The 27,503-nt window shown below is 33.6% G+C and overlaps 1 protein-coding gene across 1 annotated transcript; it reads right to left on the bottom strand.

The window, feature by feature from the left end:
- Positions 1–271: 271 nt before the first annotated feature.
- Positions 272–26,845, bottom strand: LOC129222341 (zinc finger protein Noc-like). Its single transcript, XM_054856839.1, has 2 exons — positions 26,522–26,845; positions 272–3,991 (listed from the first exon to the last, which is right to left on the bottom strand). The coding sequence occupies exons 1-2, from the start codon at positions 26,546–26,548 to the stop codon at positions 2,582–2,584; spliced, it is 1,437 nt and encodes a 478-aa protein (XP_054712814.1). The 5' UTR covers positions 26,549–26,845; the 3' UTR covers positions 272–2,581.
- Positions 26,846–27,503: the final 658 nt, after the last annotated feature.

The raw sequence follows: 27,503 nt of genomic DNA, 5'->3' as shown, positions 1-27,503 counted from the left end.
AAGTTTAGCGAAGAAGGGATAATTTGAAACGGTTTTGATCTCATTTGGGGGGGGGGGGGTGCGCCATCACCTTTGGCGGCATCCATGTTTAACTAATACTTTTTTACGTAGGAGGGGTAATGTTGGCCATTGAAACTTGATCCCTCTTACAAAATTTTCTGGATCCGCCCCTGCTATCGGTTGCTTATTTTTTGAAATACCCGAGTAACTATAACTGAAGTAAAATAAAAACACACAAAATAACACATGGAAAGTATTAATGTTTTACAAATAAAAGTATTTATTTCTAAAAAAAAAGAAATTATTTACACGTACTGTGAAACTGCACACAATGTGACCAGAAACTTTCATTTGACGAACAAGTCTTCATATCTGTATTTATAGTATGTGCAATAAAGCTGAATTCTGTACAAGAACACATGTCTATGTGCTATGTATGGAAACAGTATTCAAATAACATCTACAGCAAAACAAATGTAACGGCAGAGATGGTGACTTGAAAAGAAACTTCACTAGAAGCTATTTTTTGTGCTTTTAAAGAATTGTACTGAACAATTTTAGTTATTCTCTTAAACAGTTGCTCTTCAACTGACCAGCAGTTTCATTGCAAGTTTTCTTTTTCTTCCTTTCACACTAAAAATAAATTAAACGCAGTTCCTAAAAATACATTTAGAAATTTGAATGAATAACTAGTATTATTTAAAACATCACTGCGAACATGAATATTTTTTAAATTCTTGAAAAGAAACAAATCCATGAAACTTTCAAGTGAGCAAGAAACTGAAGCAGATATTAAAGATGGACGAATCAAAATGATTTTATGTTTCAAAAGGATAAAAACTAAAATTTTTAAGATTTGAAACATCACAAATATTTAAGATATTACCTGTCATATCTAACTGCTAAGCTCAATTAGTGTCTCAAAATGAAACTTGTAAGAACTATTTTATGATATTAAATTATTTTTAATTGAAAATTCTTCAAGATTATTGCACAAACTCGAAACAATTACTGAAGAAGGGGGAAGAAATAAAGAAAAATTGTTTCAAAAAAAGTGTCTTAAAATTTTTTGAAATTATTAAACATTTCGCTATTCGTCCATCGAGTAAATATGGTACTTCTAGTTACTGTAATTATATCACGATTCGTGAACCATTGAATAGGATTTTCTAAGCTTACAACAGCAAATATAAATAATTGATGGAAAATCACAACTTCAATTATAGATTTTCGAAATCTTTTTATGTAGTCAGAGATTTAATTGATAAAATGTGCATTTTGCTGTATGGCACTGAGTTCATTCTTTGAAACGAATAACATAGTTCGACAAATGTAACAAAAACAGAGTCATCGAACACATTGTGAAATATGGATCAAAAATTAAAAGACTCAGAAGATGTGCAAATGATTTGCTGTACATATTGCTGATGAATATAATTCGTGATATGAGCACTTATATGCACATAAACATAAAAAGACACAGGGTAATAATTAATTTACAGTTGAGCTTTCATAGGACTATTAATTGAGCAAAGTTAACAATGAAGGCATTAAGGCATTGTTAGGAGTTTATATTTTCAGACATGATACAGTTGATTAATTCTCAATTATTTTTTAACCAATTTTTTAATTCTAAAACTTGTCATAATTATAAATCAAAAATAATTAAAATATTCACAGGGAAAAATAGAATATCTGTAAAATAGAAATATAAGAGTTTGACTAAATGCTTAGTAAGGCCCGAATTTTGATGATGTTAGCATTGTTTTAAATAAGATTTCAGGACTATTTTCAAAGAAAACTTCCCCTTTTATAAGTAAAGAGATATTTAGCAGTAAGTTACCGCTCCTAAGTCAGGGCTAAAGCAGTACTACAAGCAATATACCAGACAGCCCGAGTTTCAGGATATGATAACCGGGCTGTCTGATATATTGAATGCAAAGAGTTACTGTTTTAAATTAGTGTTTTTGTCTACTTATTACAACATTTTCTTAATTTTGAATACATATATATATGTGTGTGTGTATATATATTTCTTTTGCTGTTTTCTTAGGAATTTTTCCCCATAGTTTAAAAAGCAGTTTTAGGTACTTTTATGTCAAAAGTCAGGCTATGGCTGGATTTCAATAACCAACCTTTAAAAGAATCTGCAATTTAACTTAAGCATAAAATCAAAGCTATTCCTTTGTCTTATGCACACACACCATTTAATTTAATCTTCAAAAAAGTAAAACAAACCAAGAAGTAGAACATGTGATATTCATTAGGAAAACAAAAAATATTTTTACCATGAACGACTTTACTTATCGAAAAGATTAAATAAAAATTCATTAACTTCTGAAAATATGAATTTAAAAGCATTATTTACTGTGCCCATTTGTTATGACTCAATGCAAGAAACACCTTATGAAAAGAACAACATTTGCACATCCCCAGGGGAAGCTAGTTTTGCACTATGAAAACTATTTATAACTCAACAAAACATTTTTGTAATCACTTATATCTACACTATAATTTATTACAAGTTGATATATTTATATATTTATAGCGACATATATACAGACTCATTTTTTTCATTCGGTTATCCTTTACCGTAAACACCACTGTATGGATTGTAAAAACCAAGTCCTGGATGAGCTAAGGGGGGTAAAGGTGCCGACAAAGGCGAGATTCCTGGCGGTTTATATGGGTGATATCGGCTAGCAGCTGATAGTGAACTGACCGGACTTAAGCTGGTTGGATAGGTCCGTCTGAGTCCGGCAGGCGTCGTAAGAGAAGGGGTGGTGTAGAGCCCGCAAGCATCCATGGAAATTGCAGAGGGCAGACTTATCCCCGGAGAGTACAGGGGTAGAGAGCTGGCAGTACTAGTAAAGTTATTGTGTGTCCTCAAATGTTGGAAAAGTTCTTCGGAGGATGCAAATCTCTTGCCACAGCACGCGTTTCCAACCATCCATTTGCAGACATCTGCATGGGGTATCACGGAAGAGGCGAACGCTGAAGAGGCAGAGGGACTGGTGAAACCGGGAACAGGATATCCGGGAAAGCTTCCTGGATAGAGCCCAGACATATGCGCTGCCAATCGGTCCTGATACGGAAGCTGAGCGGCTATTTGGCAGTTGGTGCAACAGGCATCGCGACATACTGGCACGAAAGAAGCTGCTCCACCCGCAGCAGCACTCTTCATCCTGGCATAGTTCATATAAGGCGTAAGGGCGGACCCAAAGGAGTAACCCCCCTTGAGAGCCCCTGCAAGAGGATAGGTGGAGGCGGCGGCAGCGTCCAGTGGTATGTGACCGGCCACGGGGCTGCAGCCAGAACAATTGGCCAAAGCAAGAGGATTCAGTCCATTAAGACCAGCCTTGTAGCTGCCTAGTCCTCCAAGGGAGCTGCTGGAAGCAGCCTCTTTGCTGCTCAGAAGACTTCCACTGTCTCTCGAAAAGTCCAGCCCCAGAGAAGAAGAGGAACTGTAGGTAGGATCATTTGCTGAGCTAGACGTACTCGTTGAAGAGGTCGTCGACGGGTGTGAATCGTGACTAGAGGTCGTGGCACTACTCGCCGCCGAAGTTGGCGTCTTATCACCACCTGATTTCGGTCGGTGGTGTCCACCACTGTCTGGTGAGTGGACACTGTGTGGCGTCGTCCTCCGTTCCACCGAGGACCTCCCCAGCAGCGGGGAAGACCTACATTCTGAGGGAGTGTTTCTTTTTGAATTGCTGCTGCCTGCGTAGGCGTCCTCGCCTCTAGATGTCCTGTTGGTAGAACTGGTCAACGAAGATGCTGAGTGGACACTGGTAGCTGGACTACAGGATAGCACGTCCTTGCTATCCTTTGTGACCCTGATCTCATCACTGCTGCTGTTGCTGCTGCTGCTATGGTTATTGTTGCTAGCTGAGTTGCTATTCTTGTCTGAGGATTTGTTGGTCGGCTTCTCTGCACCAATGTTGCTGCATATTTGAACCAAAAGAGCCAAAGGATTGGTTTTACAGTCCGACTGAAAAAAAGAAGGAAAATATCTTAAATTTATATTCGAAACAAGAATAATACATTATAAACAACAAAAAAGTGAACTATAAAAATACAAACAAATATGAACTAATAAAAAATTTATTTTTTTGCGGATAAGCAAAATTGTACTACAAGACGACTTACTCTTGTTTTTTGGATTATTGAGTAAAGACGCAACACATTGAAATTCCCCTTGAAAAGCAGATAGCAAGTGCGTCTGACAGATCTAAAGCAATTATGTATGTAAACATTACATAAAGTTTCTTTTCTAACCTACGATTTTAGTAATCGAACATTTCCCATATTCTTCCTTTCTATCCCTCTCACTTTCCCCGTCCACCTGCTTTCATAAAACGCTTCACTATTTCAAAAATTGCACCAAGAAAAAATATATAATGGTACTTATTCATCAGTAAATTTTATAAACGATATGAAACTGCATCAAACTGCAGAGTATCAACATTAAAGTAGCATAAATAGCGTGCGCAAACACTAAGTTATTTCCTTTAAAATACTATTTCCTACACTCTTAACAAAATTCATCATCCAAATAACAGCTACTTTAAATTCCTGTTTTTACTTTCTACAGCTCAATCGATACACAACGACCAAAAATATGGCACATAAGCGATTTTGCTTCGAAGACCATTTCTCAGTAATGTCAAATACGCTCTGAGGGGTTTTTTTATATTTTTTTTAATATTTTTTTGTTTCGTTCTTATTTTAGAATCGATCAAGAGCTACGTCGGTCTTGTAGTATCAACTTTAACAAAGTTGTGGGCTTAACAAAAAAAAATATTGGTTTTATATGAGAACGATAAATACAACTCTTTTTCTTATTTCACTACAGTGAAAAGTGTTTTCGACATTCTAACATTTTTACACGAAAATTATGTTTTGCTTCATGAAGTATTATTTGTAGCTGAATTTGAATTATATTACAATTTCCAACAGAAAGACATTTCTAAATCCCGCTTAGGCGTTTCAAAGGAATTTTGACATTTTTGAGATTAAAAACTCTTATTCCTACAACTGACCTGAGAACAAAATTTTATTCAAGAGCAAAAATCAAAACACATAAGTTTAACACATGCCTCTTGCCATGTAAAATAAAATGACTATCTCTCATATTAAATAATACAATAAAATTAATTGAACATTTAATGGTTTTCCCATCAATTTTTTCATAATGGTCAAAAGAATAAATCGAATATCTATATCAAATATATGCTGATGTTTTTTCTCAGTACATGTATAAGTGTCAAGAGTTACTATTAGGACTGCGGAGTCTGAGGGTAAATGGCCAACTCCGGCTCCGGAAACTTTTTAACATTCGACTCCGACTCCTTTACCCGAAATCAGGTCGACTCGGACTCTGATTCCCACAAGAACTGGCAGAATTGCGGCCTTTGAGGGACAATGACCGATTTCGACTCCTCTTGAAATTTTTAACATTCGGCTCTCGACTCCTTTTCCCAAAAAATGAGTTCGATTCCGACACCGCAGCTTTGGTTGCTATACCAACATCCATATTTAAAATTTCAAACAATTGCTTTGACTTGCAAAGATATCTCAACATTTCCTGTTTAAGTTAAAGTTGACAAAATTCAAGCTTAATTTCAGCAGAAGAATTACTTTTAGCTTTATATAGAAAAGCCTGCATGGCAACAAAACTGGTTATAGCAAGGAAGAAGAGATATCATTTATGCCTTCTATTTTCAGCCAAGCAGTTTTACAGTCGTCGGCGATGTGACATAGAATTAATTTATGAACACAGAGAAGAGAAAAGGACAACGACGTGATAAATCGCATAGCACCTGTTCTGTGCCCGTCCCCTTATAGTTGACGGAAACCTCTTTAAATATTTCTTTTGAATCATCGTTTCCTTTGCGGTATGGTAGAAGATTTACGCAAAGTGCTGGCGCTAACGAATGTCGGGGCATAAAGAGCGCGTTAACAGTTCCGTTGTGACACAACTGCGACGACATATTTATAGCGTTGAAAGATACGACGGGGTTTTTTAATTTCAGATGGTGCGTAGCTAGGTTTGAAGAGGAAGTAACGACCCACTCAGAGTAGGTTTTATGAAGACACTATTTCCTGAGCATATGAAAAAGATGAAACCGTGACAATCAACTTCGTTTTGCTCAGGACTCATAAATAGCAAGTGTAACATATTACAAGTGCGAAAACATCTTTTCCTTTCTTTTTATGTTAATAAGTTTTCAATGAAACGTTGGCTGTTGATGATGATATTACAAGTGTGAGTTTGGGCCAATTAAAGAAGTGTGAATATAGCCAACTTTCAGTGTTTTCATAGTAATTAAATAAGAAAAAAATCAAAAAACAAAATATTTTGGATTATTCATAGGGACGCACGAAGGGATGTCCTTGTGACCTACCAAACATTCACTTCCCCAAAGCAGAATACTACTAAATTTGCGACGTACGTCGCAGAACAGATGCCTGAGCTGCAGAACAATTCTGTTCAAATGTGAGAGGAAAACTGACAAATTTTCTGCAGAAATTCTGCAAATTTCATTGAAATTTCTGCAGATACCACGGTGCCGAAAATTTGCAGAAACCGCGATGTCGAAAATTTGCAGAAACCACGGTGCCGAAAATTTGCAGAAACCGCGATGCCGAAAATTTGCAGAAACCGCGGTGCCGAAAATTTGCAGAAACCGCGGTGCCGAAAATTTGCAGAAACCGCGATGCCGAAAATTTGCAGAAACCGCGATGCCGAAAATTTGCAGAAACCGCGATGCCGAAAATTTGCAGAAACCGCGATGCCGAAAATTTGCAGAAACCGCGGTGCCGAAAATCTGCACAAAATGCGGTGCAGAAAATCTGCAGAAACTGCGGTGCAGAAAATCTGCAAAAACAGCGGTGCAGAAAATCTGTAGAGTTTGCAAATTTCTTAAAATTTGTAGAAAATCTAAAATTGTCTCAAATTACGATAATTTGGGGGAAAGCTCGCGATGTTGAATTCGATTAGTCCTTTGTAGGTTTTTCCCAATCGATCTTCATCCACTACAATCTCCGCTATGCATGTTTAGGAAACATGCCAACATGTCCATCGCTGGAAATTGCGTGTCTTGTTTAAGATTTCAATCCTTTTGCATCCAGAAAATATTTTAATTGTTTTGAAGTGTTTTATTACATGCAACCCAAACTCAACTCATTCTATTTATTATTTCAGTAATTTCTTTGTTTAGTAACATTATTTTAATTGCTCCTTCATGCCATGTAAAATTAACCAAAAATGTGGTTTGACACCTAGGTTCGGATTTTTATAAAATTTTGTATCTTTGCTCTTTCTATGCATTTTGGAAAGCATATAAACTATTTTTCGAGAATCCCAATCGGTTTAGGTTTGACACCTTGTTAACGTTTTTTTGATTTTATAGTTTTCATGATCAACTAATTTTCCAAATTCAGTGCTCTTTAATTAGTCATTTGGTTAAAAGCTGTGATGTTTCCGAAAATATCTCATTTCCACAAAAATAAATAGTAACAGTCCAGTTAAAAAAAAACAATGTGAAATGATTTTGATTTTTGCCACCCAACTTGTTCAAAATGTCACGTTTTTTCGCGTACAATGCTTTAGGTACTTGCAGAACAATTTTAGTCAAATGATTTTCCGTTGCAGAACATCGTAAAGTATTCTGCTTTGGGGATTCACTTATTTGGAAACGTTTGACGATTCGGTAAATTTGGAGACAACATTGAAAAATTACATTAAAAAAAATGTTGTAACGATATTTTATTCAGCAATATTCAGAGTCCGGTTCAGAAAATTGAAAATGCCCTACCTAACAAAAATTTTAGTTCGGGGCAACCCTGCATGTAGTCAACTTATTTTAAGAATATATATATATGTGATATTACATAAATAGCTTCTTTTATTATGAGTTCAACTTAAAATAAAATGATTTATCATTCTTACTTTATTGAACAGATCAAAAAACTATATTAGTTTTTGGCATTACAAAGTTCGGCTTCTTTTTTCAGTTAATTCATTGTTATGAGAATTTCATTTTAGGGTTTATTATTAAGAGACACAATGGAAGATTTTTTTAAAAAGTCTTTGGCTTTGTAATCAAAATACTATAAAAAATACTTTCAGAACTTCGTTGTGAAAAGCTGCTGACTGCTGAATAGTAAATGTTGGTTTTGTAATACTTGATAGTTTATCATAAACAGTCCTCTTTCATATCGAGGTTAAACAAGTAAGTTACTCGCATTCAATGCCAGCTTGCATAATATGCATAGGGATCGCACAAAAAGCTATATTTTCTTTAACCAATTCAAAAACCTTGCAAACCGTAACAATAAGCTAAGTTCCTTCCTTGCCATTGATACCCGACAATTTTGAAAATAAGCCGAACTTATGTCTTAATTGATAAAAGGTTTATGTGGTTCCTTTTTTAACCAACACAAAAGCTGACCATCATACAAAACTGAGCACTTTATTCGTGCACCATTGAAAAGCTATTTAAACAAAAACATTTAAGTAAAGAGAAAATTCTCACTCAGTTTTGATTCAACACATAATGGTTAAACCTGCTTACGCGAATGAACAAAAGAAAAAAAACAGAAATCTTCGCTTTTCCAAATTGCAACATGTACCACCGACATTAGCATGAATACATGAAACCAGCATTATTCAAATTTGCTGGACATTCTTCCATTTAAAAATAGGTCGCTTTGTTTTCCTTTCCCAGTGCAAAAACATCTCTTCTCCGCCACTTCAGCCGCACGCAGATAGTCACGTGATGACTCACCAATGCCAAGAAAATAGAAATGGCTATCAATAATTCCTTGAATAAATCAGGTTCCAAACAATTTTTATTTCCTATTTGGTAAACAATTGCGAGCAGTACGTCGTAATCTAACTGCTATCCGGGCAGCATTTCGACTGAAATAATAGTCGTACACGTCAGCATTTATGATATACGATACTGTTTTCGAGAATAAGAAATGGCCAATGCAGAGGTGAAGGATTCATTTATATTTCCCAGACAACTCTCGATTTAGTGTTCATGCTTTTTCTCTTTTGTTTCCCGTAAGGAGACATTGTTCAAGAAGGGATTATTCCAATATTGCAACTGAGAGTTACACTCTTTCTATATAGCGCGAAAAAGGCTTAAAATTTTCTCTCTTCTCAAAATAAAATATATTTCTTCGTTCGTTTTATCTTTCGGTGAGAATGGGGTTGTTTTCTTCAGTCAGAAGTAGTACTTTTTGTCACTGAAATTGATAGAATAAGCAAAAAAAAAAAATAACATGGACTCAGAAAATACTTTCATTTTTCCAACAGTTATTTTTTAATTAATTTTTTAAAATGTCCGATTCTTCATACAAGGCGTGGTCTTTATGACGTCACAAATGATGCACTATGGCGCATCTTTCTACCGCATTTCCACGTGATGATAATCAAGAAGCGAATTACAATTGCGCTCTACGCTTGCTATCAACCATATCGTTGCCAATACACGTGAGTAAAGATGCGAATTAAATATTTTGGACCGTGAATGGTAACACTGAATGGAATTTCATCATTTGTAATGTCATCGGCAGAAGCATTAAACGATGAAAGAGCACTGATTTAAGTAATTTTTTAAAAATATTAAACTTAAAGATTTATTATTTTTAAGATTTATTATTTAAAAAATGGTCAGATTCTATGTTTTTAAGCATGCTCTTTCAGAAAAAAATACTTTTAAAATTTTGGAAACAACTGTATTATTTTCACATATTTTTCGAGCTTAATATTTCAAATCTGTTAATAAAATACAAAACTATTTTTAGGAATCTGAGCAGTGTATTGCTGAGTGTTTGTTATTTTTTGAAAAAATTAAATTAATACCTGGGCAATAAATAACAAAGTATGGTTTTCAGTTTAAGCTGCATATTAAAATGTATTTTATAGAACAAGGTGTTCCATTAACTATATTTTATCAATGATCACGTTTACACTGGAAGAAAAACAATTGACAGTTTCAAACAACTAACAGTAATAATTAATTTAGTTTTAGCTTAGCTATAATGTGATCACAATTTTGGCCATTTTACGTATTTAATGAAAAATCATATAAAACTTTTACAGTTAAAATTTTAACTTTCTTAAATATTTTTATTAAACATACTCAATGCATCGTAATATATCCAATACAATCAGTAGTAAAGTTTAAAACAGTTTAGAAGTTATTTAGTTGAAATTTTCTTTTATTTTAACCCTCTCAGTTCCTTCTCGTGCAGAAAAATACTAAATTAACGTTCTACTTAATTGCAAGCAAATCTACGTTAATTCCCCGGATTTTTGAGGCACAACTGTGTTTTACACTTCTATAAAATCGTTGTTACAATTTTAATAATGTATCCGCATTTTTGTGATTATCACAAATCTTATGTTATTTTATTAGCCAACAATTCGCAGAAAATTTACGTTTTTAATGCGTAATTTATCTAAATTATATTCAGCGCAAAACTGGAATTTTGCATCTTATGTTTTTCCATCGTCAACAATGTCAAAATCATATTGCGTCAAATCATCATGTCAAAAGGTCATATTACAATTATCCTCGATTACCATTAGTAACTGCAGAGTAACTAATCAATAGATTATGTCAAGTCGAAATGTTCGTGCTAACTGCTAAAGGTTAAACTACTAAAGGAAAAACTGCGAATCAAGTATTCGTAGCAAGTGTGACGCAGATATTTTGCTGCTGTCGTTGGTGATGTGAAAACTGCAATAGGTTGATGGAAAATCATTTATTTTCCAAAGGTTAAAAACGCTGAAGCAATCCCCCCACTCCAGCTAAGAATAATCCCAATAAAATCTTTTATCCCCTACTCATAAGATTTATTAAACAATTACAGTAAATCTAAAAAATATTTATCAGTCGCATTTCATAAGTTAAAAATATAGCTCAAAACACTGCTCATCTAAAAATACACCATGAAAACTCGAATACGCGACCGTAGAAATAAACATTGTATTAAAATATTAAATGTGGTTCAAAGATTTTTGCAACTTCGTATTTCCTTTGACACAATGGGCAAATTACGTGACACACGTTTACAACTACTGTCGCTATTCAATTCAAGTCCCTATTGTCCAGAGATATGTTTTTATCGGTGAGCAGACAATAAATTTTATTTATAGAGAAAATGTTATTGAAAACAATTCATGATGTCTGCAGCTGTCTATGATTCAAAACAGCAGCTGTTTACTTTTCGTCTTTATAGCTGAAATAAATATTTAGCATCGCATTAGCTTTGTGTATTTTAAATAGTACAGAGCCTACTAGTGTGATCTAATATGTACAGTTACATTTTTGTGACATTCTATCTTGAATGCGTGGAATTGTTTCACGGTTTGAGGATATTTCTTTTTCGCTGCAGGATTTTACATCTCAAAGTACGTGGTGTGGTGTTTAGAAAATTAAGACCTACGATTTCAAAACGTTTTCTTTATGTTTTTTTAAATTAAATATATATATGAGTGAGATACGTAGTGACAATTCTTAAATCTTCATTAGAGATCAAGAAAGAAGAAATTCATTTCAGTTACTGAAACATTGGTTTTCAAACTTCTGTTAATACGATGACCAGAAGATATTTTTATTTTTAGAATGTCTAGCTGAGATTATAAAGTTTATGTACACTTAAACTTTTTTTTTTTTTTTGAACATGGCAGTTGAGACTTTTAATTTCTCAGAAACGGTGACTCCCAGAATATTTCTCGATGAACTTATTTAGAACTTGTGAAACAAAAGCGCTCAATTTTACGAAGGCGCGACGGTCAATAAAGAAAAAAAGAACAGAAGAACAAAAAGGAGATGAACTTTTTTTTTTTTATATTGGGATGCAAAAGAGTTCAATTTTACGAAGAAATGATAGTTTAAAAAAAGAAGAAAGAAATTAAAAATGAAAGAAAGGGAAAAAAAATCTGAATATTATTACTTTTTTTATTAAAGTAACGAGAAATCATTTTATGATTAAAATAATCATTATACGAGTTTTGACATCAATGAAAATTTCTGCAATCAATATTTTAAAAGGAAGAATAATTAATCAAAGCGACAAAGATATCTTTTTTAAATGAAAAATTTTTCCACTAGAAAGTTCATCAGAATCAGATTCTACTTCAGCCAAAATAATGAAGGCGAAAATGAACTCCAAAAGAAAGCCCTACATTCTACCCATACAATCCAATCAGTATTTTGAGCCTAACGGAAAGGTGAGAAATCATTTTGTGACGGGGTAATATAAGAAATTTTTTTTTTTTTTTCAAACAGGACGATGACCAAAGAAAGTGCACGTGAGTCAGCAACACCGCTCCAGGCGAACTGAAAAGAGGGAGACTCACTGATCAGAAGAAAACTTTCCGCGATCATTATTCAATATTTTGAGTCCGTTCGTGATTAAGCGTCTTCGAAATAACTGAAGCCCTGACAGGCCTGACAAGCAGCAACTTTCTTCTTTATTGAATCCCATTCATTCCAGCCTGTTGCATCACTCTTCGTTCTTTCCAGGTCGACGGCTGGAGTCAAAGGAACAAATATATAGATACATGCCACAAAAACAACAAAAGGCAGCATTTCTAGGAGAAAGGCAACATGTCAGGAAGCAACAGGTTAAAAAATCGTCTGACTGGCAGCTCTTTTTGTGGAAGGCACACGTAGGCCACACCCTGTTATCACCTGACGTCACCTCGGATGTAACAACCCGTTTCCGCCCAAGGATCGAACGTGAGTTGAAATCCGAAATAGATCCCATGCAATCGACACAAAGAGGACAAAGATTTTGTTTCTGAGGATTTGCACGATCGGTGCTGACAGGCGCTCTTTTGAACCTTCAGAACTTCTATTGCTGAAAGCCAGACGGCGGGAAAAGGTACGAGACGTCGTCTCTGACACGCGATTTTAATTGAAACCTAAGACCGATGGGTAATGAAAATTGATGACGGTTTTGTTAGAATATTGAGGATAATGTCAAATTCTGGACAGGTTGAAAAACAAATGTATTTCGATACTTGAGGAAGGTAAATAGTGTTGTAAAATTACTTCGGCACATCATCTGCATAAAAGGCTTGTATTCCATGTCAGTAAAAGCGTGACTTAAATAATGTAAAAACTTCACAGGATAAGTATCCATTTTACGCAAAGATTTTCTTTTGTATGATAGGTAATATATTGAAAGGCATTTTGGTTTCTCAGTGGAGCATCAGATTTTTTCTAAACTAAAATATATTTTAAATCCCTCTGTTCATTAATGAAAGTAGTTCTTAGAAATAAATGATAGCAAAAAAGATGAGATTGAAAACGTTAAATCAGTACTAGTTAAGAATCTTTGATGAACTAAAAACCTAATTGTTGATTTCAAGTACACAAAATATGAAAAAAAAAAAGTACTAGAAACTTTGACGTACACTAACTACTACCATCTCAAATAAAAATGTCTACTCAAAGCTAAAATTATATTACGTAGTGGAAAAAGTGAATTGTGTTGAATAGAGTCGTATTAAATATGAATATTCAAATGATGAACCCAAATTTAAACTTTAAAGTCTCACAAGTTCATTTCTTAACAATTATTTAGTACATATTGTCAATTTTACTTAAAAAAAACTAGTAGTTAAGCATTTCGGACCATGTTTGATAAATTAGCAGGAAATGATTTGTGTTTCTCAAATATTTCGTAAAACTTACTAAGATCGAACATGCATTGTCGGTATTAACATGCTCAAAGACTTTCTCTTCACATTTTTCAGAAAAACGTATGCTGAACTTTCTCAGATTGAAAACGCCGCAAGTCGGGCCTAAAATATGGTCAAAATCAAATTAAGCAATATAAATATATTGCATATGTGTGCTCGCAGTAGCCATTGAAATTAAGATTAAAATAACGGATATTTGCATCATGTAACGCAACTCGGATGAAATACAAGAGATAAACATCACCATGCCAAGTTACATGGAAGAAAAACTTAAAAATAAAATAGACATCTGAAAAATTGATCGAACTGAAGAGTAAAAGCTTCGGTTAGAGCCCGTCATTCCAGTTCTGGCCCAAACAAGCATTGGCGGGAGTGGTACGTCGTTTGAGTTCAGTGGGTTAGTATAGAAATGTCTCCCCTTTTCATCGAATATACCAATAAACTGGTAATACAAATGAAATCGCGTTAAAAAAGTAAAAGTATTTCGTTTAAATTAGAAGCGGGACTCAACAAATTCCGAGTGATCAAAAAAAAAAAAAAAAAACACTGGGCTTAATTTCAAATAAAAGAAGTACGGGAGCCCAAAAGTCCCCAGAACTTTTTTTCCGTTGCCTAATAGCTTAGATTTCGTCTAAAATGATGTTCAAATTCGCATAAATTGGAAAGAAGTGCGAGAGCGCCGCTCATGTGAGCTCATACGTAAATTTAGCCCAGCATTAGCTACTAGTTCTTTCAGAACAAAAACTCTTTCAAGAGCCAATGTTACACTGAAGTTTTTGAAAATGCCGAGAAATAATTCGTCAGGAATCAGGCGACTAAAATTTCTTCATGGCTCCTAAGATTTTACATTTTTTGTCGGTCCCCGATTATAAGTGTTGTTAGTTGCATTTAAAATACCATGTGACCAAAACAAGTAAAAATATTTATCAATAAAATTTTCAGTAAATATTAGCGAGAGAGAAAAATACAGAAAACAAATTCATACATGTCCAGTAGTAGAACCAAGAGAGTAGAACCAATGAGCTGAGGAAAATATTGATGCAGTTTAAGGGAAATATAATTCATCCTTTATATGCGGTGATTCAGCCACCAGAGCACTCAAGTGCAGCAATCAAGAAGTTAAAAAGAATTTTTAAAAAAAGAAAGAAAAGAAAACTGCAAAAGAACCTATTACAATTTTTGTCGGTCCCTGGAAAAATAGGAGTAATGTTCGGTGGAATTACAATAATTTCATCTGATACAAATATTTATCACTGCATGAAAATTTCACAGAAAATAAGTGAAAAAAAGAAGTCAAGAAAACACATTCATACACTTCCAGTAGCAGAACCCAGAACCCACATAGTCGACCCAATGAGCTTTAGGAAAATATTGATGCATTTTAAGGGGAAATTTAATTCATCCTATATATGCGGTGCTTCATCCACCAGGGCTCTCAAGTGCAGCAATCAAGAAGTTAAAAAGCATTAAGAAAAAACTGCAAAAGCACATTTGTTGAATATTTTTTCCTTCCGCGAGGGGAACCAGATGGAGGAAGCAATTTAATTAATCCCATTAATGACTTTCTGAGCGGCTTAATTAAGTTTCCGTCAGCTTTTAAAACGCAGATAAACGAAGTGCTATTCGCGTAAAACCAACGAAGACACCGAATTAAACGCTTCAATGTTATTAAAATTGACATAAAAAGATTGCGCTAATACTTTTAGCGGAAAAAACGCTGCATTTTAAAACGCAAAGGAAACAAAGTCAGTGAAAAATTTGATTATTATTGCCGAGTGCCTAATGAGAAAAATTTTCGACAGCCATCTCAAAAGTAGGGCTGAAATTCGATTAATTTTCAGCGTCCTGAATTAGTGATAAATGTAATAAAAAGGATGATAAGGGGAAAAAATTGCCTCCACTCAGCTTTTCATAAGAGTGAAATATGACTTTAATGTAGTGAAGTTTGGGAAGTTAAACCAATCAGGGCTCAGAAAACTAAGATAATTGCATCCATCAAGCTTCGATAGCCAATGAAGTAACTGGCAAGGAAAATACTATAAAAATAAGAGCAAAAATAAATAAATGTGCTCCAAATAAGTGAGAGCTCGACCGAAGTACAGGGAAATGAAAAGACATTTAAAATATGAAAGCGGAACAAAAGCTTTAACAATTCTTTTCGAATTAAAAGTAATGAGGAAATCATGTACTGCATATGTTCAAGACTTTGGGTTGACAATTTCGAAAAGTCAAATATTTTGCATAACTTAATGTTTTTTGTGATGTCACCCTGTTTTAACGATCGCATTTTAGCTCTCAATGAATTTTAATATTTGGTTCGTGTGTGGAATTTAGATTTTATTTGTCTATTTATTTTATTTTTCTATTTATTTTAATTTATCAATTTATATTATTCATCTATTTATTTTATTTATATATTTATTTTATTTATCTGTTTCATTTATTTATTTATTCTATGTTTTCTTTAAGAAGGTTTTCCACTGAAATGCATAATTAAACAATCGATAATAGTAATTGTTTAAATCGTAGTAATCGTTTAATGCATATTCTAAGTATTAAGCATTATTATTATTCATTATTAAGTCTTATTAAGGGATTTCAAAGTTCTAGGAGAATACACTAAAGATTCTTTTTCTCTTTGCAATTACAAACTTCGTAAATTTCTTACACACTATGTGAGAATGCTGCGTGTTCAAGCAGAAGACGGTTGGTTCGAAGCAGTTATATAGTTCCGAAAAAAGTTGATTCATATTACTATTTTTAATAAAGCTTGTGATCGGCTCAGCATTACTAAGGAACAAAATATAGTAAGTTTTCTTTTTAAATCACGTGCGCTAAAAATCGCCAGCATCGTATTTAAACGTGGAACTAAGCATTTAATACAAACAAAAAAGAAAAGAAAGAAAAACAGAGTACTCTGGTTTTACTGTACTACTGCTTTATGAGGGCAGATAAGAATTACACTTTCAAAAGACCATAAATTAAGCTAACTTTTTCATTTTAGTAAAAGTAAAATGTGCGGTAAATTACAAAGAACATGCTTACGTTTAATGTGAAAATCTTTAAAAAAAAAATAACTTTTCTACGAGCTCGGCTAAAATAGTAATAAAAAACAACGCTAGTAAACCAAATTTTAAGCGAGAGAAAAGGAAAAATCTGCACGAGAAATATTAAGACAATGTTTGCAGAAAAAATGGTACTCAAAGTAATAAATTAAAACTATACAGTAGATATATTACACTAAATATCAAACTTTTATGTTTCGCAATATAATCGAATAACTGAAAAATATTTACAGTGTATGACTTTCTCGATCATTGAATCAATACAATGATCATAATTCCCGTAAAACTTCAAGCAAAATAACTGCGTAACTGCAGATTCGGTTATTCTTTTCTATGTCTTTGTTTACTTCAATAGACCAAAGCTTTTAAAACATCATTTGAAGCACTAAACTTCAAACTTTATCGATTTATGAGCATTTCACAAATGCATTTTCAAGACATAAAATTATTTTTGGCGAAAAACATCACGATTTTCAATTTTTATACGATTGCCATAGAGAACTTAGTAACATTCCTAATGAAAATTGTTTTAGAACTATAATGCAAGTATGAAATTCCTGCTTTAATCACTAGTGGAATGTATTTAAACATACTGATCATTATTCAAATATTTCAATGTAATATCATAAACGTATTACTTAATAATAGTAAATTGCTGAAACATACTTTTTTTTAATGTTTTTTATTTATCTTTAAAAAAAATAAATTTCTGTGAAAAAAAGAATTATTTCACTTGTCTTCATCTTTAGGAAAGATATTTTCGGTTTTATAATTATTTTATTGTTAGCTTTTTAAAACAAATTGATAAGAATAAAAGTGTTTTAAATTTAATAGGTTTAGATACGATTTTTAGAATATTGGTGTTTGTCGAGACATCGAGTTCTGTTGCTTTTAATTTTTGCCGTTCTTCGTTTTCACTAATCTAAACATTGGGGCAATGCTTTCAATTTTACGAGCTCACTTTTGAGCAGAATACTTTCGGATTATTGGACAGATCGGTTATTTGGAGTTCGAATAATCAGTACTCTGCTGTAATTTCAAGGGTTCCGGGAGTTGACACAGTTTAAAGATCATTTCCCGAATCTAATAACAGCTCTAAAATCAGTTTTTATGCAAGCGCTACCTTTAAAAGCGAACACAAAAGACAATTCACAGCCGGGATGCAAAGAGAAAAAAACGTTCTTTTGATTCTAAATCGAGCATCGGTGTCTAGGGGAAGCACGATTGCAGCAGCTAACGGCATCACTCACTGCCAATTGAGGGATAACGTGGAACATAATACACAGAATCGGGATTCAAAATCACTTCCGGGGAACATTGGTACGATCCCCTTCTCCGAGTTCTTAATTGAGGAGGAGCGAGTCACGGAGGGAAGACCGATTCGCGCCAAATAAAGAATGCCAGACATGAGAAGGAAAGGGGTTGATTAACGAGTTTTAATTTGTCTTCAGAGATAAAGGCAGGCAATTTCACTTTCAAATGGCATTTTTCAAAGCGATTTGCGATTCCAAGGATTCAGCTCGGGTATTTGAGGAATCTGAAGCCTTTTCACGATTTTGAATTTGATAAATCGCATTGGAATAAGGTTTACTAAATTCAATTGAAATGCTGAATTAACTCGGAATTCGTATTAAATCCAATTAATTTTCGTTAATGATTTAATTGAGGAATTATTTTAGTGATTTAACGATGGTAGCTTTTCGAATAAGGCAGTATTAATATTTTGGCTCTCCTCATTTTGCGTGTCTCATAAGTTAATCCCACACTTGGGAGGGAAAACAAAAAGTGCAGACATTCACCACAAATAAATTCGAATACATTCGTTTTGTATTAATACTTTTTAACTCACTACTTCACATAATCACAGAATAGAGCACTAAAGACATTAAAACCTTGTTTCCATAAATTATTCTCATCATCGGGGGGGGGGGGGGGGGTAATGAAAAGTATTTTAGTCGGTGAATAAAATGAAATGTTTCACATTACTAACATCTAGTTATTTACACCACACATTTTGAAAGATCCGTTTTAAAACTCCAAGTTTTGCTTAAACTCGATGATTCGCAATGCTTTTCCCGCAATTTATTAAAAAAATAATAGTAGTAATAATTTTTAACATCATTTTCAAACTTCAAAAACTAATCCATTTTCAATGACAATCTATTTAGGGGAAGTAACAAGTGTTCAATAATTCGATTACAAAAGCAGCAGGGATCATATCGCTTCCTCAGAGCAACAGTAAGACATCGAAACCAAGGAATACTTTGGGTGTCACCTCCCAGACGGATGACATCCCCGGAGCGGACCGCCCCCCCCCCCGTAGCAACGCCACTGCTGTCCCCGATTGACCACTTACGTTACAAAAAAAAAATCACCAATTGAGAGTTAATGTAACACAGTCTGCGTATATGTGTGTCGTTTATGCCCCCCCCCCCATCAAATTCTTATTCTGCCTTTTCACATCTCCCTCCTACAATACATCTTTTAAAGCACTTTTTCAAAGTTATCGGCACATCGAAGAAGAAATCCATTCTAAGCTCAACAGTAATCATGCAAGATTCTTGACTCCAGTCTGAGTCTTTCATGTACGTCTGAGCACATTGCCCTTGATTAAAATAAAAACATCTCGAATAACAGTAGCCGCCCATATCAAATTTTAATTACTTTCCTCATCCTTCTTGTCCTCCACTGCCAGGCAATATCTGGGAGGATTTCACTGACAGAACGTGATTCTTATCTTAACCTAATTAGCGTGTACAAGCGATCTGGTGTTTCGAAATCGTATGGACGTGAGCGATCCATCAAGAAGATTTTTCATACCGGCTGACATATTACGCTCTACATATCATCACGCAGAAAACTGACAAGCCTTCACGGCGATTTTTGAAGCCATGAAAAATCAAAGCTAAGTGTGCTACATATCAATTGTGCTCGATGTCAAGAGTCCGATTATAGCGTAATTCAAATCCGATACGTGAGCGAAACGAGGAAATGGCAACTCTAGTAAAAGTGTTTTCTTCAGTTAAAAAACAATTTAATAAGTTACAACAATAAAGCTAGGGTTGTTTGTTCTCTAAGTGCCAAAACACTCCTTGACATTTTTTAGAGAAGTGAACTTGAAATTCCAGAGTGAAAACCATAATAGCGATAAATTTCATTAAGAAACAAAGCAAAGTGTTCAACATATCAATTGTACTAGTGTTAAGAATCCGATTATAGCGTACTGCAAATCCGATACGTGAGTGAAACGGTGAAATGTAAACTCTACTAAAAAGGATTTTTCTTCAAAGAACAGGTTAATAAGCTTCAAAAATGTAGTCATAGGTAAACAGCCAAAATTACACCCCTAGCAAGGGTTGTTCTCAAAGCGACGAAATACTCCTTGAAATTTTTTAGAGGAGTGAAATTAATTTCTGGGAGTGAAGTATGCAAAAACAGTGAAGACCATAATTGCGATAAATTTCATTAAAACTCAAAGCAAAGTGTTCCGCCAATCAATGATGCTTGATGTGACGAATCCGGTTACAGTGTTATTCAAATCCGAAAAGTGGGCGAAGCGGAAAATCGTTAATTCTAATGAAGAATATTTCTTCGATTAAAGAACAATTTGATACGTACATTGTAGCCACAGATATAGCTAGGTTTTTTTGTTTGTTTTTTAACAAGGCGCAAAAATACCCCTTGTCATTTTTAGAGAAATGAAAGTGAATTTGGGGGAGTGAAGTATACGAAAACAGTGAAGATCATAGCACTGATATTTATTCATTAATATTTCAGTTCCTGATTGCTTAAATTTTTATTATTATTCTTGACTGTGCGCAATTTCCAGCAGAAGATTCACTTTCCAAGCGTCTAAATTTTCCAAGAGACAAGGAAGCGAAGTAATTACTTCGACACCTTGTCTAAGCCTCATCGAGTTACCTGATATGAATTTTCACGGTTTTCTACCACTCAACTCACGTGAGGCAGCCAACCTTTGAAGTCCTCCCGATTTGAAGGGAGGGAACTTAATATTCCTTTCACTCATCAAGCCCGAAAGAAGAAGAAATACATGTTGAAATTTTCGTTTACCTGTTATCAAAAGCATACCACTTAAATTCCGTTCTCGAACAGCTGTATTAACGATTGGGCAGCCATTTTAGAGAAACCCTGTATGGTTTGTCAATGAATATCCAAAATTTGTATTCGAAACTTTTTTCTTTATGTTGTCGTAATGTCTTATTTCGAAAGGAGAACAATATCAGGCAGTTTACGCGAAGGAGATTCTTGCTGTTATGTTTACACTTTAATAAAGGATAAGAATATATTTTAGTTTAAAAACAATCTTACAGTGCAACATTTTATAAGTTTTGTTTGAAACTTTTAAATAATGTCTCTATGGTCTTGAAAACGGGGAGGCTTCACAGTTATTTTTTCGGCTGTATCTGAAAATATTATACCAAATGTAACGATCGGAAAAATGAAAAATCTGCTAAGAAAAAAAAAAGGTTTTTAAAGTTTTCCCATCAAATTCATATCAACAATTTCGCACAAATGACACATAAAACAACAGAAATCTGCTGATCCGATTTTTTTTTTTTTTTTTTTGCATTTTTTTCGACTAAAATTTTCATACTATGTCGATGCTAAAACGAAAAGTTCACCAAACTTATGCTTTTGTCGGCTAGCATTCAAACGTTTTTCGTAAAAAGTACTATCCCAGTATTTCGAACCACAATTGTACTGACATTATTATGTCTAGGGTTTCGAACGGAAATATTAGACATTGCTTGCAACAATGAGGACTAGAAGATACAGCAACATTTAAGCAATCAAGTGCCTTTCCGATCTTAAAACAAACAATGAAGCTTGCCGAATAAGGAAAATATAATCTATTTTTAACATTAAATATTGACTAGGAGCTAAAGTCCCTACCGTGAAAAGTTTACGCTTTCCTAAAATAAATGCTAAAACAGCATGACGCCCTGAAGCAACCGAAATTTAATTTTGAGAAAAGGAAATCCTCAGTACACCGAATGAAACTCCTAATTTTACCGAATGATAAAATACAAGCATGCATACATGCCTACATTTAATAAAACTAGATATTTGGCATCGACACCTGATACTTTTTAATACAATTTTTCAATACTTTTATCTGTCCATCCCCGCCTTTTAGAATGAGGTCTAAGATTAAAAAGAAATGCTGTCTCCAAATTTGTCGAATAGGGAATTCTTTGACAGTTCAATGATCGAGCAAGGTTTTCAAATAGTGTTGAAGAAGAAACCTGTAACATCACAACCTCATGTGACTTTGCAAAATTATATTTTACTTGGTGGCAAAATTAAGTCACAATAATTTCTGCATAAAGTGATTGTCTAATCAAAGTTTCAACGATTAACTTTACACCCCACATCAAATATGTTTGATACATCATCAATAAAATTCGTGCTCGGTGTCCTTTCTAATGATTTATATTTATTTATTTATTTTTTGTCCAAAACAAGCATTTAACTGAAATATCAAAACACACGAACGATGTATTTGCATAAAATTACAGTTCGCAACCGTTATTGAAAAATGCTCATTTAGCAATTTGACAGATATCTACAGAACTAGTATTTTGTGATATCCAAGATAAACCTTTCGCTCTGTGACAAAGATACAAAGTGATATTTTTTCATAAATATTCATCCTTCAGTTGACACTTTTACAGTCTGATTATTTTCTTCTTTTAAACAAGCATGTCCCCTCAGTTACGAATTCTAAAGAAATTGTCTAACAAGGTTTTTAAAGTCACTCTCACACCTAGGACTGAATTTATGACAAAATGTGTGGACAAAGTGTTGGAAACTTACGCGAAAATTCACACAAAATTGCAAATAAGTGCAGGAGTAGAACTTTCCTCCAAATTAAGCCCTGCTCACACATAATACTAAAGAAACTATCAAATATTTTTCACTTTTTAAAGCAATAGTTTCAGTCAAGGTCGAAGGGACTTATCGCCATTATTTTTGCATGAAGTTCCGAGCCAGACGATTGGCCTTGTAAGAATTTAACGATATGTGATCTGGAAAACAACCAAAAAACATTTGAAATTTTTTTGAGGGCGGAAATTCTCAATTTGAAGAATGAAACTCCATATTTTTCCGAATGGAATTCCAAATCTTTCCGAATTGAACCCCAAATTTTTCCTGGTCTTCAGACAAAACTTGCCGAATAAGGGAAATTTTGGGAGGTTACGGCAACCTCCCGTGACCCCCCAAATCCCACCGGGGCGCCTCTGAAAACGTAGGCATACATTTTTTAACTATTAGCACAGAAAGAAGTTTTAAAGGTAGAGCATGTTGATTTTATCTTTGAAACTAACAACTGGCTATTATTTTTGGAAGTAGGTAATACGATATAGAAGATCTAAACAGTATATACATTCGAAATTGAGTAAACTAAAAGATGTAATATTAGTACCACTTGAGCATCAATTTAAAAATGCAACACTTCACTTTATTAAAAGCGCAAAAAAATTCGACATTTTCTTTTGTAATTTGCTTCTAAAACATCACTAGAAAGTAAATGGTGAAAAGATGTTTAGAATATAGCACAGAGCTTGACGAAAATAAACTCTAAAAAGATCCCACGCAACTAGTGAAATATTACCACCGATTTCAATCTACCTAATCAAAATGACAATTCATCAAAATATGATTCTACCAATTGCTTAAAGCAAAATTCCCGCATTAACTGTACTTAAAAGCATTTAGCTGTTGTGCCCAGCGAGCGTATATCAATTAATCTTTAAGCATTCTTGTTTAATCTAAGGCCTGTTGATCAGATTCACAAAAAGTAAGAATTATATAAACGTTAAAAAAAAATAACGCCACTATTTATACCTAGCATATAAACAAAACACTTATTTGTTGAGGTGGAACGCAATAAATATTAATTTGCTCACAATCAAAAAATATATTTTTGAAATATGCCCTCTTTTCTTAGTAGGGCACTATTGTGCCCTACTTGTGTGTACTACACAGATAGCGTCATGATCTTCTATTTTCTACTAATATTTTTATTACATAAGTTTTAGTATTTAAAACTGGCAACAAGATGGAACCGCTAGCAAAAGAAAAAAAAATTATTGGTAAATCGTTTTTTAAAAATAATATTCTTCTACACACAGAATACAGATTAAAAAATCAAAATTTGAATCATCCTTCTTTTTATTAACGAATCTTGTTTCATGTAAACAGCATCATTGCAACCATCGTTTTATCGACTGAAGGTGCCCACCATGCCACTCTTGCTTTAAAGCTGGAGGCTCAGCGATTACTGGAACTGATTCAATTTCTCGTAAACGACATTTCACGATCTGGAGATTTTGGGAGAAGGTATTGGGGGACGGGGGCAATTCAGGACTGAACACACCTTGACGATCGATGTTAAAAATCAACGGAACTCAAGCGAAGAAGACTCCGCAAGAGCGGGATCTCAAGCACGCCGTCAAACGGCGGAGGCTTGCCGGGGAGATAAATGTTTAAGGACCGTTGAATCCGACGGTAACGCAAGTACTCGATTCCGCTGGGCTCTTCGCTTTGAAAATCGATGGCATGAAAGAAGTCAGAACCGATTTTTGTAAAATAATTGAAAATAAATAAATATATTTAAATAAGCAGAAAATACTTTTTGATAAAGCATCGCTATAGCTTTTTGAGAATTTTTTCAATTTTAAATTTTTTTTTCGTACGCTGGGCATTTTATACGAACAGTCACACACTAAAATCGTTTAAATACATGTATTCAAAATAAGTTTCTTTAAGAAAAAAAAAACATAATAAAATAATTTTTTTTCTATTTAACAACAAGAATAAACTCTTCCGTTGTTCCTTAAAAACTTGGAATTTTCTTCAGAAATTAACCTTAGTAAATGTTTGTTTCATGTTAACCTTAAAATTATTCTTATACTATGGTGTATAAACGATTGAGGGCAATAAATAAACAACGGAATGAAAGAAGTAAATAAAAGTATTCCCGTGCAAAAACAAAAAAGTCCTTTAACAGTACTTTAGTAACTGAATGTAAAATATCTAAAAGAAAATTTTTCAAATGAATTAACTTACTTCTTCCAATTATTTGTGTAAGCAAATCTTATCATGCAAAGAGTAACATCAATAAGAGAGAGAGAGGGAGAGAGAGAAAGAAGAAGGGGGAGTGGGAGGAGGCGGGGGTTTAGCATCTTGTTTAAAACATTCTATGCAAGATGAAAAAGCTAATAATCTAACATCAAAAATATATTTCTTAAAAAGTTCTTGATAGAGAAACGATTTCATTGCGAAAATAATGCCTTTACACTTCAACAATTCTTTAAAATATTCAAAAGTACCATGATTCGAAAGAAAGGAATACATTTTTGAAAAAGTATCATGTAAGATTATTATTTACAATTGAGATAAGAGTGAATTGATATATTCATCTATCATGTTATTGAATAATGAAAAGCGCTGAAAGTAATTGTCGAACATCTTTATTTTTGCTAAGTAAATTTGCAAAGGAAATTGTAAAATAATAAGAGTAAAATTAAAAAAAAAAAAAAGCGTTTCGTCCTGATGTCTCGCTTAAAGCGAAAGTTTTGACGTTTCCTGAGAAATACAACATCCAAACTCTTCAAAACATGTCAGTTGCGCCACCTCTTGGCAGCTTTGATAAATACAGACGACGTTAAATATATTCCAATCGAGTGCTTCTCGAACTCGAACAATCGCAAAAACATGAATTTTCTATCCATACTTTCTGCATTTGAGAAGTTCATATAGGAAAAGCGGCACTTTTTATCTACACGTGTCTACAAAAGTTCTCCCAAAATAAAATAGAGGGGAATACAAACACTGACATACACACGAACAAATTATTTTAACTCTTAACAATATATATTTACTGAAATGTTGCATTATTGTGGAGCAACTTATTGAACTTTTACAAAGCTTTAAAGAATATTATCGGATTCAATAATTAAAATGCTATAGTATCATTACAGCAAACAGCAATAATTAACACAAGTTCTTGCCTAGAACGTTCACGAAAATTTAAAATCGGTAAAATGATGTCTTTAAAATTAAGCAGAAAATAATTATGTATGAGCAGGCGAAGAGTTTTAAATGTTCGGCATTTTTTTTAACAGTATCAAAGAAACAAAAAGAAAAGGGACAGGTAAAGAGGATTTTTAAAACAAAAAAGTTAAAACATATTTTAAAAAGAACGCATTCAAAAGTGAAACATGACAAAAAGATAGAAACAATTTTTGTCAATCAGTGATTTTTTAACCGCTTTTTTCGTTACAAAATCAATATTTGGGAGTTTTTTTTTTTTTTTCCCCCTCTCTCTCTACTCGAATATAATTTTATGGTTTAGTGCGACATATAGAAAGAAGAAACCTAACAAGTATTCAATAAAACTAATTATCATTCAATGCAATAAATAAATGCTATTTCACGCGTTTTAATTTTATTTGTTATTTAGAACAATCGTATTGCTTATCAGACGGAAAGATAACGCAAAAATTTCGCAGTATGTACCTAATGATTAAGGTGGTAATATTATTAAATTTTAGGCTTCAAACTATTATAGAGTGTTTAAATTTTAAAAGCATAAAAATAGTTTAAGATATTCAAAACAGTCAGGTTCGCAACGGAGGGTTTTAAATTAGCATCTTAAAAGTTTAAACACATAAAATAATAAAGAAATTTAACTTACCTCTGGAAATTGATGTACGGGCATCATTCGCTTGTTTGTTTTGTTTACAAGTAGACTTAGAATGTGATGTCACTGAATGAAGTCATTACATACTTGAGAAATAACGAATACCACAAACATCTTTTAAAAATTATAATCCAAACAGAAGACTCGCATTCTATGATCGTCAATAATTGCAAGATGATTTTTGACCGAACGAGAGCACTAATAATCCATGAAAATAAAAGTGTTTACAAAAATCAGACGATTAGTCAGCGCCGAGATATCGGGGTCGAAACGCAGCTCTGCTCTTGAAATCAAACGAAACAATCTTTCCTCTTTGGCGTCTTCACGTCGTCTGCGTTCGTGACGCTCTCCTCCGATGTCACGTGCTAAAAGCTTGGCTCCTATTGGCTGTGGATTTCGGTCGAGTCTACTCAGCGCCACTCCAGGGATGCGGTGTGAGGTGGTTGATCATCGAAAATTCCATAACGTAGCGGGCTGTGGAATGGATAGTATGATCGTAAAAATAAATTTTGGCAAGAAAGAAAATTAAATGAAAAAATTCATTTGCTATTTTTTTTTTTTTTTTTTTTTTTGAAGATTTCTATTTTTACATTAAAAAAAATCCTTTGCATATATTTCGACAACTATTCAAAACTTGCAAATTAAAGCATAAAATTGAATTAATCCAGCAGAACAATTTTTTATTTCCAATAAATGAATTTTTTCTTCACTTCAGTTTGTATTTTCTTTGTATTTCAGATTTAAAAAGAAACTTTACTAATTTTTAAAACAGCTGTGAGCAAAACAGAGGAAAAATTATGTCTAGAACATGTTGTAGCCAAGGCTTAATTTCTAACAAAGGAAGTGCGGGAGCACCATAGTCCCTGCTACTTATTTTTACGAGTAAACAGCCTGTCGTTTACCTAAAATGTTAAAATGTACCTAAGATTGAAAAGAAGTGCAGGAATTCAGCTCCCGTGACCTATTATGCAAATAA

The sequence above is a fragment of the Uloborus diversus genome, chromosome 5 (genome assembly GCF_026930045.1).
Source record: "Uloborus diversus isolate 005 chromosome 5, Udiv.v.3.1, whole genome shotgun sequence".
In the NCBI taxonomy this organism is placed as follows: Eukaryota; Metazoa; Arthropoda; class Arachnida; order Araneae; family Uloboridae; genus Uloborus; species Uloborus diversus.
Note: the sequence above shows the minus strand (reverse complement) of the source record. Positions and strands in the feature narration are given on the sequence as shown.

Bases quoted from the DNA above. Each gene is read 5' to 3' on its own strand.
- LOC129222341 (XM_054856839.1), bottom strand. From the start codon at position 26,548: ATGATGCCCGTACATCAATTTCCAGAG. The intron at 3,992-26,521 runs GTAAGTTAAATT...TCTTTTTTTCAG, and splicing joins CCGTACATCAATTTCCAGAG to TCGGACTGTAAAACCAATCC.